The 16306-nt window shown below is 39.4% G+C and overlaps 1 protein-coding gene across 4 annotated transcripts in view; it reads right to left on the reverse strand.

The window, feature by feature from the left end:
• greb1l (GREB1 like retinoic acid receptor coactivator) overlaps positions 1–16306 on the reverse strand; it is a 348765-nt gene that overhangs the window by 173814 nt on the left and 158645 nt on the right. For 3 of the 4 annotated variants that reach the window (XM_043688239.1, XM_043688237.1, XM_043688238.1), the window contains exon 2: positions 2305–2422. The exons of the other annotated variant lie outside the window; for it this stretch is intronic. In XM_043688239.1, coding sequence (XP_043544174.1) covers positions 2305–2340 — 36 coding nt within the window. In that variant the 5' untranslated portion in view covers positions 2341–2422. The remainder of the gene's footprint in view (positions 1–2304; positions 2423–16306) is intronic. 4 annotated transcript variants of the gene reach the window in all.

Genomic DNA, 16306 nt, shown 5'->3' on the forward strand with positions numbered 1-16306 from the left:
CCAATAGTTGAAAACAAAAAGGAATTTCAGCAAACAAAGAGAGAATGTGGAAAATAGTGGCAAGTAAAATCAAGGAAAATTCGAAGTTTTTTTTAAATACAGCATCTTCAAATTAATAACTAAAGAGCAGGGCCGATGAGCTACCATAAGGATAACCTGTGCACAGTGAGGGACGAGGGTGATAGATGTTTACAGCATTGCTTCATCCATTGCAGACTGCAAGGGAAATGAGAAGAGAGGAGGTTCTGACCAGTATTTTGCAATCCCCTCTGGCTACAGATGTGGTGCCAGAAGACTGGAGCCACATATAACATTATATCAGTTTTGAAGAAGGAATGCAAAAATGGACTATGTAGCTTAATCTCAGTTGTGGAGAATGGAAAAAAATTGAAGAGCAAGATAAATCTTCATCTAAATCACACAGACTAAGAAAACAGTCAGTACATACTTCTTAAAGCAAAACTATGTCTGGTTGCAAAACAAGGACAGTCGATGAGATTTGTGCATTTGATGTAGCCAGTATTAATTTCAGTAAAACCTTTGATAAGATTGAATGTGGCACACTGATCACAAGAGTAAAAGTTGTGGAATCTATGGCGAGTTGGATTCAAAACTGGCCTAGAGTACCAAAGTAAACAGTAGTTGGTTGACTTGGTGTTTTTGTGAATGGGCCAAGGAGTGACAGATGGAGTTTAATTTTCATAACTGTAAGGTGCTGCATTTTGGAAAGGCAAGTCAGGGCAGACTTAAACACTTAATGGAAAGGTCCTGGGGAATGTTGCTGAACAAAGAGACATTGGAGTGCAGGTTCATAGTTCCTTGAACGTAGAGTTGCAGGTAGACAGGGCAGTGAAGGTGGTGTTTGGTGTGCTTGCCTTTGCTGATCAGTGCATTGAGTATAGGAGTTGGGATGTCATGTTGTGGCTGAACAGGACATTAGTTAGGCCACTTATGGAATACTGCATTCGGTTCTGGTCTCCCTGCTGTAGGAAGGGTGGTGTGAAACTTGAAAGGGTTCAGAAAAGATTGACTAGAATGTTGCCAGAGTTGGAGGTTTGAGCTACAGGGAGAGGCTGAATAGGCTGGGGCTATTTTCCCTCCAACCACCCGGGATCATTGTCGATTTAACCAGTTTCCTGATCTCCCCTCCTCCCATCTTATCCCTGATCCAACCCTCCAATTTGGCACCACCCTCTTGAACTGTCCTACCTGTCCATCTTCCTTCCCACCTATCCATTCCACCCTCCACTCTGACCTATCCCCCATCACCTCCCAACCTGAACTACCTATCACTTTCCCAGCTACCTTCCCCCCAGCCCCACCCCCTCCCAGTTGTTTCTTAGCTCCCCCCCCACATTCCTGATGAAGAGCTTATACTCGAAACGTCGACTTTCCTGCTCTTCGGATGCTGCCTGACCGGCTGTGCTTTTCCAGCACTATACTTTTTGACTCTGAACTCCAGCATCTGCAATCCCTACTTTCTCCGAGTACTTGGAAGTTTGTGATAAAATAGGACTCATGGTAAGGCATTTCAGTGCCAGTTTGAAATTAGGCACGTTGGCTGTACAACCCAGAGACTGACTGATTGTATCAAACACCATATGCGTTCAGCTGTTCACAACAAGCAAACTGCTGACCATACCCAAATAACACACTTTTGCAAATCTTGCAATACAGGACCCAAAATTAGATGTGTTTCCACGATTGGCCAACATTTACCAAATAATCCTGAATGTGCAAATAATTATGCTCACAACCAATTCAAGGTTGTCAGTCAAGCTCACAGTTGTGGTACACTTGCATTTGCTGGAAGCTACGTATATAAATATACTGGGTTCTGTTCTTGACAAACAGAAACAAGATGTAAATACCTTCTGAACTCAAAACAAAGATGACATCTATTCTCTGGTCAAGGCATTATCCTGAGACATGAGCTAGAGTCAAGCTTCCTGATTTAAGATTTAAATAAACCTTGACAGTTAACTGTAAATTGTTGTAAACTGGTGCGTTCACTATAGCACAGTCTCTAACAAGCAAAGTCCACTTGCCAAACAATCAGCACTTTCCTCCCATATATTGAAAACATTCTTTTCCCTTCACTAGTATTTCAATTGTCCTGATAGGTACATGGTTGCAAATTCCTCAGGCTTTTGGTCCTGTAATGTGTTCAATCTACCTCAGATGAACAATCTCAAACATTTGACAAAATGTGCCATTTTTTCCAACAAATTTCAAGTTCAATATTACCAAAGTACAATATGTAAAACAGTAGGCAAGGATTACAGGAATTAATTTTCTCTTTACCTCTTTTTCTTTCAAATCAACCTTCTGGAAATGCATTCATTTTTTTAGGTGACAAGTGGAAAAGTAGAGGGGAATCTCCACAGTCAGTAAATCTTCTCAATGGCAGAAACTATGAGTCCTAAACAAAGAAAACCAAAGATCATGAAATAAGCAAAAGAACCACATATTTCTTCAACCTAGCTGAATTAGCTCTCAAATTCATAGAATCCCTACTGTGTGGAAGCTGGCCATTTGGCCCATCGAGTCCACATCAACCCCCTGAACAGCACCCCACCTAGACCCAACCCATACCCTATCCCATGCAATTCCCATGGCCAATCTACCTAACCTGCACATGTCTGGACTGAGGAGGAAACCAAGAGCACCAGAGGAAACCCAAAAATACAGGGAGGATGTGCAAATTCCACACAGTCACCCAAGGTTGGGTGGTCCCTGCCACTGTGAGGCTGCAGTGCGAACCACTGAGCCACTTTGCTACCCTATCAAAACACATAGTGCAAGCATGTAAATGTTTATATGAGATCACAGTTAAATTTCTTTGTTTCTGGTTTTCGGAGGAAAATCTGTCAGAAACACCTAAATCTGAAAAGACAGTTACAAAGGCTGCCACAGAAATTTTCAGTGGAAAAATATGCCACTTACAACCTGAATGCTTTAAGTTAAATCATTCTGAAGGAAATAATCTGATTAGAATTCCTGCAGGCCACTTGTCCTACTGGATGGCCAATGTCATTGGGTGAATCAAGTTGCCCATGTCTTGTTCACAGCTGAAAAATGTGTTGCTGGAAAAGCGCAGCAGGTCAGGCAGTATCCAAGGAGCAGGAGAATCCACGTTTCCAGCATAAGCCCTTCTTCAGGAAAGCCTGAAGAAGGGCTTATGCCCGAAACGTCGATTCTCCTGCTCCTTGGATGCTGCCTGACCTGCTGCGCTTTCCAGCAACACATTTTTCAGCTCTGATCTCCTTCATCTGCAGTCCTCACTTTCTCCATGTCTTGTTCACATGCCTGATTTCAATCATCAGCAAAATGATGGAATGGGTCAACAGTATTTCTAATCAGCTCCTAATCACTAACAGTTTGAGATTCCCCAGGACAACTCAGAGGCAGACGGTAATACATGGATAGTTGAAACAATCTCAAAAAGACCTGTGCTCTAGAAGTGAGGTGTGAGTGATATCAAGGCAGCATTTGACTATTTGTTGGAGAAAAGTTAACATTATTTGCCTGGAAGCCATTTTCCTGATTCGGCTGAGAGTTCCAGTTTGTATCCCCAACCAGAACTATGCTGGCTATGCATTCCTTACTATGAGGTAATGTGAAAGGTTGTCCTTATCTTCCTTCTCAAGATGTCTCCTCCCTTTGCTGAATGATCAGCGCAGGCTGTAGAACCAGTCAAGCTGACACAGACTTTCCAATTAGTCCCCCTTCCTTCTCTAGTTATTGCCTCCTCATGGTCATTCAGCCAATTATGGATATCTCTGCTTAATATCAGCAATCTGTGTAACTAAAACAGGTGGTGATACCATTTGATCTGTCCACTTGTAGAATGCATAATAGTGCTTTAGTTTTGAACTTAACGACTAACCTGTAATTTAGTACCAACTTGTAAGCATGCCAAACTGTGTAATTAATGATCAGCTCCTATCTTTTTTCTCTATATAATCCTGTAGTATCCTGATGTACTTCGGATTAACACAGAGCCACAGTTAGGACGGTGAATTCCCCATGATATATCGTGTAATAAACTAATCAGTTTCCAAGGTCTGAGTCTCGAGAGTTTTCTTCAACACTATCAAGAAGCCCTAGCAAAATTGGAATCAATGGGAATCCGGAAGAAACTGGTTACATTTATATTTAGTACAAAGGAAGATGGCTGTCTTCCAATCCAATCCAATCCTGATCCAGAACATTACAGCAGAATTTGCTCAGAGCTATGTCCTAAGATCAACTATCTTAATTTATTTCATCAATGCCTTTCCCTGCAACATAAATCAAAAAAATAAAGGATTTCATGGATCATTGTATGTAAAGTGTTCAGGTGATTTGAAGTAGTTTGCATGCAGTATGACTTAAGACAGTCAGGCGTCAGCTGAAAATTAAATGTAACATTCAGGCTACATGAGCGCTCGGCAATGGCCATGTTTGATTTGTCCTTGATCATCAATGCTATTACCATCACTGAACTTCATCAAAAACCATGGGATTATCACAGACCAGAAACCTAACTGACCAGCCACATAAGTACAACTACGAAAACAAGTCAAAGGCTGGAAATTCTGAGGCAAATGATTCACTTCTGTCTCCACAAAGTCTTTCCACCAATGAAAAAGAATAAGTCAAGGGTATGATGGAATAGAGACTACTTGCCTTGATAAGTACATTTAAGAACCTCAATATTTACTCAGACTATGTAGCCACGTAAATGGCACCTCATCCACCACCTGAAATATTCACTGCCTCCACTACTGGTATGCCATGGCAGCAATGTGTACCATATACATGAGAGAATTCAGCAACTTGCAGAATATTTCTTTGATAGCAACTGCCAAATAAGGGACCTCTATCTCATAGGGCATGGAGAGCAAGCCCAGCAAATAAAAGTGAATTGATTGTCAGCACAGTCCTTTGTACACTCTGGATTATTTAGCAAATATTGTCCAATTACATCTCGAAACAAAGTTTGTCAGTTAACCAATCAATAATTGGTGTATTCTCCATTGCAACATATTTACCATTCATAAGTCACTTGCCAACAATAAGCAGCCTCTTTCACGCAGTACGTCATATTTCTTGTGAACCATCTTGAGTACAAGACAAAAAGCTTCAACTAAATGTCTTTTTCAGGAATACCGAATTTCTATACAATCAAACAGCTACGAATATGCAAGCATTACTGCAAGTGATTATTATAAGCAATTTAATCATTATATTTAAGAGGAAATCATATATTTAAAAAAAACATGCAGACAAAGAGCAGAGAAATAGGATCATAACAGATATCTCCAATGTGGATTAGACTAGCAGACCAAAAATTGCTATAGTTTCTCTGATTCCTTGAATACTCTGATGAGTGAAACTGCCTTTCATAATGCCACTTATGATTATTTTACCATTGGTTATATTTTCGCTTAGAGTGACCTCTGTTTTTCAATAAGAAAAAAATAAGTAAAAATGTCAATGAAGCAAAGAAATACAAATCAATTGACAATATACTACAGAATCGAGTTCCACATGAGGTAACAGTTATGTTTTAGGAATTTTAGAAGTGTATTTCTAATTGGACCTTCCACTTGCTACTAGAATTTCGTAAGAAGAGTTCATGAAAAATTACCAAAACATTGCCACTGATACTAATTTCATTATACAACATTTTAAATTTGCTCTTGCCCCCTCCTATTCCACAAATCCACAAAGGCGATTCCCAATCATCACACACAACCAAAACCCTACTCTCCCACCTCCATTTCTTAGATATCAATTTCACAATTGGAGAAATTATCTTTCACAAACCAACACTCACTCAGCAAGTTTTCTCTCCACTGTTATCGCTCATACTCTACAGCAATTTGTACACCAATTCCTCCTTTCTCCCCTCTCTCTCAGGATGATTAAAACCACACAGCCAATCCCACCAAGTGAAATTTCCCCAAATTACACTGTATCGGACCTTTTCATTGGAGTGTAGGAGGTTGAGGGGTGACCTTTTAGAGGTTTATAAAATCATTAGGGGCATAGATAGGTGAATAGTTTTCTCTAGTGTGTGCAAGTTCAAAGCTAGGGGGCATGTTTTTAAGGTGAGAGGAGAAAGATTTGAAAAGAACATGAGGGGCAACTTTTTTTTACACAGGAACTGATTCGTGTGTGGAATGAACTACCAGAGGAAGTAATCGATGCAGGTACAGTTACAACATTTAAAACACATTTTGATAAATACATGAATAGGAAAGGTTTGGAGAGATATGGCCAAACACAGGCTGGTGGGACTAGTTTAGTTTGGGAACATAATCAGCATGGACTAGTTAGATCGAAGGGTCTGTTTCCATGTTATATAACTCAATATCCCCTCCTGTGATCCAAATATTCGCTTGTCTCCATTTTCTGCTTTCCCTCGGTTTTCTGTTCCTGCACTCCTGGCATTTGCAATTTTAGTGTAGAAAGCAAGAACCAAAAATATTTCAGCAGGTTTGTGATTTGTAACATTTTAATTTTGCTGCCATACACTTTTAGGTAATTAATATTAAATACAATCATGTTCTTAGGCCTTACAGGATTTCTACTGCTGTTTTCGATTATTAATGCAAATAAAGAGAGAGAAGATCCAAGGAATTTCTCAATCATCATGCTCATTGTCTTCCTTGTGTCCAGTGATAACCACATTGGGGAAGTTCAGAAATAAGTGAACAAAATATTCTGCTTGAAATGTTCTAAAACATTGATATTTCCAATTTACAAGTTGAGCTGCATGCCCCATGTTTGAAATAGTCTAGTTATTAATCTGTATTGTTTTAAGGCCAATGGCCAAGAAGTCTCATTCAATACAAGATATTTTTTAGGGGGGGGGGGGGGGGGAGTTATGCAATATACAACATTCTGCAGCTCCATATTCTCTAATTTAGCAAGAGAGTAACATTACTTCAAAAAAGAACCAATTAGTCTTGAAAGTCATGATAAAAACAAACATTTTTATACAGATATTCTAAAATTATCACCACTTAAGATTTGTAATTTGTTCAAATAAAACTTCCAAATTCCTTTTTTTGATTCAAATTCTACAATGCACAGCTTTGAAATTGCTACTTCATCCTTGCATTATTTTGTTTTTTTAGTGGAAAGTACATTCACCATCTCCTACTGTAGCCAAATACTTCTTGGATTTCATGGGATTGCTCATTCATTTCACTGTATCACACATCTGGAAAGATTGTACAAACATTAAACATTAAATGACCAAAGTTTCTTATACCCCAACATTAGCAAAACTTAAGGTTTCCTTCTACCCTTGTCAGTATCTATAGGATAAAGCCTGAAAGAAGGGCTTATGCCGGAAACGTCGATTCTCCTGTTCCTTTGATGCTGCCTGACCTGCTGCACTTTTCCAGCAACACATTTTTAAGTGTCTATAGGACGCCAAGTCTGGACTCTACCAACCTCTAGTTAATTCTTGAATGGTAAGTTGCACAATTGCAGCATTTAATTCAAACATGAGTGCTTTATATCCACTAACAGTACCTTATCTCACTTCCAGAATATTAGCAGCTGAGATCCCTAGCATATCCAGTCTACCTTGATACAAATGGACCATGTGCAATCAATAACTGTTTGGAAGTTCTAGCTTTTGGAGCATTGCTCCTTCATCAGGTAGCTGTGGAGCAGGATTATAAGACACATACGTCATAGTGAAAGATCACAGTGTCATGCATGCAACTGAAATGGTATATTGAACAAACCTAGATTGCTAGTAAGTCTTTCATTTTTTATAATGGGCTGCAGGTTTTAGTTCATTAATATGCAAATCCTAGAACTTCTTTTAAATCATGTTCTTGAGATAACTTAAGGTTTTATAAAAAAAGGTGACATCTCAGCTCAGATAATGCATGAAAGGTGTGAGGTTCTATTTCCAAAGTAGGAATTTATAAAATGTTACATGGATTGACTGCCTGCAGATTGTGTGCTTTTTGAACAAAATAGAATGCATCTGCAATTATAATTCTGCAAATGCAAATTCACCCCATAGACCTATATGTGTGCATGCATGTGAGGGGGGCTGGGATGGGGGGCGCGAAGAGAGAGAGAGAGAGTGTATGTCTGTGTGTGTGTATGCGAGTGTGAGAGTGTAAGTGTGTGCGTCTGAGTGCATTTGAGAGTGTGTTTGCATGTGTGCACCTCTCAGGGGGTTTATGTGTATGTGCCTGAGGGAGACTCTGTATGAAAGAAAGTCTTCATGAGTGTGAGTATGTAAGAGTGTGTGCTTATCTGTATGTGTGAGCATGTATAGTGAAGTGGGGTCACCTGTAGTGTGACATGAACCCAATGTCCTGGCTGAGGTCATTCTCATGGGTACCGAACTTGGCTATCAGACTCTTCTCGGCCACTGCATTGTTGTGTGTCCCGAAGTCCGCCTTGGAGGATGGTCACCAGAACATCTGAGACCAAATGGCCCTGCTTGCTGAAGTGTTCCCCGACTGGGAGGGAACATCCCTGTCTGGTGATTGTTGTGCCAGACTTGAAAGAAGTTCTGGGATTTACATATTGATGAACTAAAACCTGCAACCCATTCTAAAAGATGAAAGACTTAACAGTAATCTAGGTTTGTTCAATATCTCGCGTCAGTTGCATGCACAACACAGTGATCTTTTGTTATAAATTCTGTCTCTTATGATCCTGCTCCACAGCAACCTGATGAAGGAGCAGTGCTCCGAAAGCTACTACTTCCAAATAAACCTGTTGGACTATAACCTGGTGTTGTGCGATTTTTAACTTTGTCCACCCGAGTCCAACACCGGCACCTCCACATCAAATCAATAATAGCACTTTATCCCACCCAGCCACTTAGTTCTAAGGGTCCAACAAGACCTGGGTGAAAATAATCGTGCAAGATCAGCAAGTAGTGAAGAATGCAAATGGTCTGCCATAGTGAGAAGACTTGAGTACAGAAGTAGGGATCTTTTGCTGCAGTTGTTTAGGAACTTGGTGAGACCATACCAGTACTGCAGTCTTGGTCTCCTTATCTGAGGTAGGATATTCTGGCAATAGAGGGAATGCAAAAAGGTTGACAGAACTGGCTAATAAAGAGAAAATGGATCAGTTAGGACTATATTCACTTAAATTTTGAACAAATGGGATTGAGGGAGGCCATCTCATAAAAATCTATAAAATTCTAACAGGAGTATATAGGATAAACGCAGGAAGGATGCTCCTGACAACCAGGGAGTCCAGAACCAGGATTCTCTGTCTATGGACATGAGGTAGGCTACTTAGGATTAAGATGAGGAGTAATGTCTTCACCCAGAGAGTGGTGAGCATGTGGAATTCTTTACAAAAGGAAACAGTTGAGTCGAAACATTCAATATTTTCAAGTAAGAGGTAGATATGGTCACAGAGTCATGGAGTTACACAGCACAGAAACAAACTCTCTGGTCCAACTTACCTGCACCAACCATGTTTCCTAAACTGATTTAGTCCCATTGGCCAGCATTTGGCCCTCATCCCGCTAAACCCTTCCTATTCATATACCTATCCAGATGCCTTATAAATGACATAACTGTACCCTCTCTACCATCTCCTCTGGCAGCACCAGCCTCTGAGTGAATAAGATAGCTCCCTGATTCCTTTTAAATCTTTCCCTTCTCACTTTAAACGTCTAGTTTTTGACTGCCCCCACCTGAAAAAAATACATTGACTATTCACTCTATCCATGCCCCTCATGATTTATAAACCTTTATAAGGCCCCCCTCAGCCTCTGACAGCTCCAGGGAAAACAGCCCCAGCCTATTCAGCCTCACTTTATAGCTAAAACCCTGCAACCACAGCACATTCTTGAAAATTGTTTTAAATTTCATCTTTCCTATAACAGGGAGATCAGAACTGAACACAGTATTCTAAAAGTGACCTCACCAATGTCCTGTACAGCAGTAACATGACTTCCCAATTCTACACTCAATGCACTCAGCAATGAAGGTAAGCATACCAACTGCTTTCTTCATCACTTTGCTACCTGTGACTCCACTTCCAGAAAACGATGCACCTCCACTCCAAGGTCTCTTTGTTCAGCAACACTCCTCAAGACCTTACCATTATCTATGTAAGTCCAGTCCTCGTTTACCCTCCCAAATTGTAACACTTCTAATTTAAACTCCATCTGCCAGTCTTCAGCCCATTAGCCCATCTTATCTAGGCCCCATTGCAGTCTGAGGTAACCTTCTTCACTGTCCACTACACCTCCAATTTTGGTGTCATCTGAAAACTTACTAACTAAACCTCCTATGTTCACATCCAAATCAATTATATAAATGACGAAAGGCAGTGGACCCCGCACTGATCCTGTGGCGCACCAGTCCGAAAAACAACACTCTACCACCACCTTTTGTCTCCTACCTTCAAGGCAATTTTGTATCCAAATGGCTAGCTCCCCATGGATTCCATGTGATCTAAGCTTGCTAACTAGTCTGCTATGCAGAATCTTGCTGAAGTCCATATAGACGATGTCTACTGCTCTGTCTTCATCAATCCTCTTTGTCACCGCTTCAAAAAAACTCAAGCAAGTTAGTGAGACATGAGTTCCCATGCAAAAAGCCATGTTGACTATCTCTAATCAGTCCTTGCCTTTCCAAATACATGTAGATCATGTTCTTCAGAATCTTCTCCAACAACTTACCCACCAATGACAGCAGACTCATCAGTCTATAGTTCCTTAGCTTTTCCTTACCACCTTTGTTAAATAACGGCACCACATTAGCCACTCTCCAATCTTCTGGAATCTCAGCCTTGGCTATTGATAATATAAATATCATAACAAGGGTCCCTAGTTTCCCACAAAATTCTGGGATACACCTGATCAGGTCCTGGAAAATATATCAACTTTTACGCAATTTAAGACCTCCGGCACCCCCTCCTCTGTAATATGGACTCTTTTCAAGGCATTATTTATTTCCCCAAAGTTCCCTAGCTTCCATGGTCCTTCTTGACAGGAAATACTGATGCAAAATATTTGTTGAGTATCTCACCCATCTCCTCTGGCTCCACATATAGACAGCCTCGTTGATCTTTAAAGGACTCTGTTCTCTCCCTAGATAGTCTTTTACCATTCATGTATTTATAGAATCTCTGGGGATTCTCCTTAACTCCATTTGCTAAAGCTATCTCATGTCTCCTTTTTTGCTCGCCTCATTAAGTAAAGTCCTACTGCTTTTATATTGTTCTAAGGATTTACTCAACCCCAGCTTTCTATACCTGATATGTGCCTCCTTCTTTTTCTTGGCCAGAACCTCAATTTCTCTAGTCATCCAGCATTCCCTACACCTACCAGCCTTGCCCTTTGCACTGACAGGAACATACTGTCTCTGAACTCGCGTTATCTCATTTTTGAAGGCCTCCCACTCTCAAACCTTCCCTTTAACTGCAAACAGCCTCCCCCAATCAACTTTTGAAAGTTCCTGCCTAATACCATTTAAACTGGCCTAATTCCAAAGTAGAACATTAACTTTTAGATTAGGTCTATTCTTTTCCATCACGATTTAAAATCTAACAGAATTATGATCACTTGGCCCAAAGTGCTCCCCCACTGACACCTCAGTCACTTGCCCTGCCTTATTTCCTAAGAGAAGGTCAAGTTTTGTTCCTTCTCCTAGTAGGTACATCCAAATATTGAACCAGAAAATGTTGTTGTACACACTCAAATTCCTCTCCATCCAAGCCCTCAACACTATGATAGTCCCAGTCTATGTTTGAGAAGTTAAAATTCCCTACCATTAGATCCCAATTAATCTTACAGATGTTGGAGATTTCCTTTCATATTTGTTTCTCAATTTCCCATTGACTACAGGGGGACCAATAGTACAATCCCAATAAGGTGATCATCCCTTTCTTATTTCTAAGTTCCACCCATATAACTCCATTGGACATTCTTCCAGGAATATTCCCCCAAGTACAACAGTAATGTAAGTGTGCAGCTCATAGCTCACAAAGATTACCCATATCTGTCACCATTACTTTGCCAACATTGCCCCTAACTTATTCAACCCACCACTGAAACCATCCTTAACACTTCGGTTACCTACTGTTTTGAGTCCAATAATCTCTTTGACAAGCTCTTTGTATATCTGACTCACACTTTACTACCACTATCCTATTTATGGCCATGATCTCAGCCACCTAGGTTCTAATAAAACCTGGTAAAACCTGTTTTCCATCATTAAGATGTTGCCTACAATGAACATCTATAAGTTAGCTATAGGATGCCCATATTTAATTCTTTGTTCTCTGACTCCATGCTGTGAAGCGTCTTGGGGAATTTTAGTGCAAAAACGAATAACAAATGCAAGTTGTTAGCTGCTGCTAATGTCCTCTCCTATGTCTTCCATCACCTAAAAGATTGATTTCTTAAATATTCTCTTCATAGATTTTCACAAACTTAAGCCAATTCTGAGTTCCACTGCTTTTGTTCTTTCCCATAAAAAAGAATACCCAACTCAAATTAAGTTTGGGGGTGGGAGGGCATTTAATTGGGCAGGAGAGTGGTTGATGGGAACCCACCAACGTTTCACCACCACCCTGATTAAATTGGGTGGGAAGGCTTATGGGTAACCATTCCACTTCAATAACAAGATCAATAATGGCATATATAGCTCACTGGGATCCAAGGAAATTTGCCATCGTAGATTCCATGCAATGAATGTGCAATCTCTAGCTCAGGGCCACATTAACTTAAGCAGCTAGCTGGGGGGAACAAAAAGTGTAGATCCTACAGCAGCAAACACTGGCAATCGTGAAATTTAAGTATGAGATCTAAGATGCAGTATGTAGGATTGCTGCTTAAAATGTTTTGGCTTTTTTCATGTACAATAGAAACACATCAGCTGTTGCCACACCAGTCTGTGCAAGGTGTGTAGGTTGATGACTATGCGTATATTGACATGTGTTACTTTTTTTGGAAAAACCTTGTTAATTTATGCTAATAATTTTCTATTAATGTAGAAGCTGTTCTGTCTGTGAAATCAATGCTTTCCTTGTGAATTGTGGCTTTAAGTAACCAACTGGTAAAGCCAACTGAAATAGTTACTTACGTAAGCTGCTCTTGCTGCACTTCTCCCTTCCCAAACATATTAACTAGTAATGAGCAAACTATTTCTCTTCTTTAAAATAGACAATATAATGTAATTCACATAAATTAAAATATTTCTGACATATCAGACATCAACTCCAATGAGAATACGAGTCTTGAAGTAATAACATTTATTTTGCCTTAACTTTGCAAATCAATATCATCATCTCAAAGCACTTTATAAACAGACAGCAAGGTCTAGGTTAAATTCTTGCCATTGAAAACCTCATACTTTATATTAATTTTAAATGGAAACTCCAAGACATCCCACTAACTATAAACACTCAACTTTTAAAGAGATCATTTATCATTTCTTGTCTAAGGAGATGTGCCTCCCTGAAGCCAAGTCTAAATTTGTTTAGATATTAGCTAGGCCACTACATTTGATAGACACTCCATTATGGCGTATAGCATGAATATGGGAAGAAAAATGAATTGTAACAGAACACCATCTCCAGTTAAAACCACTGAGCACTGAAGGGGAAGGGAAATGGGATTGAGGTAAATCACAGAGGAAATTGCTACTCAGTGCAGATACATTTGCCTAACTGGTCATCATGGTGGTCTTCAGTATTTATAATGAAAACATGTGGTTCTGTTCGCTGAGCTAGGAATTTGTGTTGCAGCCGTTTCGTCCCCTGTCTGGGTGACATCCTCAGTGCTTGGGAGCCTCCTGTGAAGCGCTTCTGTGATCTTTCCTCCAGCATTTATAGTGATTTGTACCTACTGCTTCCGGTTGTCAGTTCCAGCTGTACGCTGCTGTGGCCGGTATATTGGGTCCAGGTCGATGTGCTTATTGATTGAATCTGTGGATGAGTGCCATGCCTCTAGGAATTCCCTGGCTGTTCTCTGTTTGGCTTGTCCTATAATAGTAGTGTTGTCCCAGTCGAACACATGTTGCTTGTCACCTGACTGTGTGGCTACTAAGGATAGCTGGTCATGTCGTTTCTTGGCTAGTTAGTGTTCATGGATGCGAATCGTTAGCTGTCTTCCTGTTTGTCCTATTTAGTGTTTTGTGCAGTCCTTGCATGGGATTTTGTACACTATATTGGTTTTGCTCATGCTGGGTATCGGGTCCTTCGTCCTGGTGAAAACATGTTTTTTTCAAACTATCATGCTTTTTTTAATGTCTAATGCTTCATCTCATCCACTACCTTGAACCTGTCACACTGAACATTTTAACCAGAAGATAATGGCATTTCAGTACTTTTATTTGCTGAAATCGAAGACCTTGGACTCCTTACCACAGATGCTATATTCTTCTTAATACCCTGATCCTTTGATTTTAATCCTTCCTTTCAAACACTTACATGCACTGGGATACCATCATCATATTGTAAATCTTCAAATCTGTACAAAGTTAAAAATCACACAACACCAGGTTACAGTCCAACAGGTTTAATTGGAAGCACACTAGCTTTCGGAGCGACGCTCATTCATCAGGTGATATTGGCGGCTTGATCGTAACACAGAATTTATAGCAAAGATTTATAGTGTGATGTAACTGAAATTATACATTGAAAAATTGATTGTCTGTTAAGCCTTTCATCTGTTAGAATTCAGTGATAGTTTCACTTCTTTCATGTGTAAATCACAAAATCACAACCTTTTTTTTTAAAATTGCATTCTCGGGTTAGCTGTTAACAATGGTGATTTGTACACCCCAGTCCAACACCGACATCTGCAATTCAAATCTGTAAACCTTATCAATTTCCCTGACCTTATATGCTGTCCTTACAAGTTCTTTCCATGTCTCAAAGCAATAAAATAAAATCAATCCTGTCTAATAAGTCAGAACTTTGTCATTTTCCCTTTTGCACAACAGAGTGGTTGAAGCTCACTTTCCTTGTTGTGATACTTGAAGTTCACATCTGTTTATAGTTACTCAGAATTCAATTCCCAAGGCACTTGTGGCTTACTGCCACCGAGGACTTAAATGTCAACACAAACCTACGTGTAGAAGATTTGGGTTATTCAAGAAAAGAAATTAATTTAACATAAACTAATATGTGGGCTGCTTTTTAATTTTCATGATTGCCTCAGTACCAGCTTCCAATGCAACTCCTGGGTGAATTTAAATTTGTTACTGTTTTAATATACTATTCAAAACATTTAAAAGACATTGTTATAAGTTTTACAAATTCAAAGCTAACAATTGAATTTGTGTAGTTGGCGTGTTTTTAATATTTTTTCTGATTTATTAGATTAGGTGTGAATACTCAGTAAAGCGATGATCAGATTCTTAAGGCTGAGAATTGAAAGCAACAGTTAAGTCAACTCTATACACGTGATAGAAATGGAAATTCTCTCGGGTGTTTGAGTACTGTAAATGGTGTCACTAATTAAATTAACCTAAGTGTAACCCATCAAAGGCAGTGTAACAAGTACAAAAGGGAAGGATAAGAAAAGAAAAAGGGAATTAAATTAAAATGGTGCAGAAAGGATAAATAAACTTCTCCAACCCACTTGATGCCTACTTCTTTCTAAAGGTTTCAACAGCTTTGCTGAGTACTCAGCTCTCGTGTTTGCGTTGCAATAGATGGAACATTGAATTTTATTGGGTGTTTTGAAATCTTTCAAGTTGTGTTACATGTAAATAGCTTGGCTTGTTCCACTTTATATTCAACAATTTCATATAATGAACACCTGTTTTATTGTTAAAGCCAAATTTGCAGCATTGCGTATCTTTCAGTAAAGAACTACCATTCAAATAAAATATGATCTTTCATGTCAGGTTTCAGTCTGAAATTTGACCTATCCAGTAATAACATCAACCGGGATCGTAACATAATGAACATCTAACAGTTATCAACCTTTCCCCAGTCAGCTTTTTTTGTTAAGAGGAGAGTGTGAAAATTTGAATGGATGACCTTTTTAAGAAGGCTAGCAGCCAGAAAAGTAGCCAGCCTCTGCTTTCCATAGTTACAGATGTGTTCCTGAAAGGTGTAGAATGTTTTTAATGTTCCCAGTGTTTTATTACTGACATACACATACTGAATTAGACAAAAGGCTCTCAGAGACTTACAGAAGTTTTATTGTAAGAATAACTATACTCTATACTAAATGTTGTATTACAATACAAACAAGATTTGACTTTCTCTTCCAGAAATTTTCACTGACTAGAATAACCCACTGGTGAAAAATTCAGCTCTTATTTTATTTTTAAACACCACTACCAAATCA

Source organism: Chiloscyllium plagiosum, chromosome 4, assembly GCF_004010195.1.
Source record: "Chiloscyllium plagiosum isolate BGI_BamShark_2017 chromosome 4, ASM401019v2, whole genome shotgun sequence".
Classification (NCBI taxonomy): Eukaryota; Metazoa; Chordata; class Chondrichthyes; order Orectolobiformes; family Hemiscylliidae; genus Chiloscyllium; species Chiloscyllium plagiosum.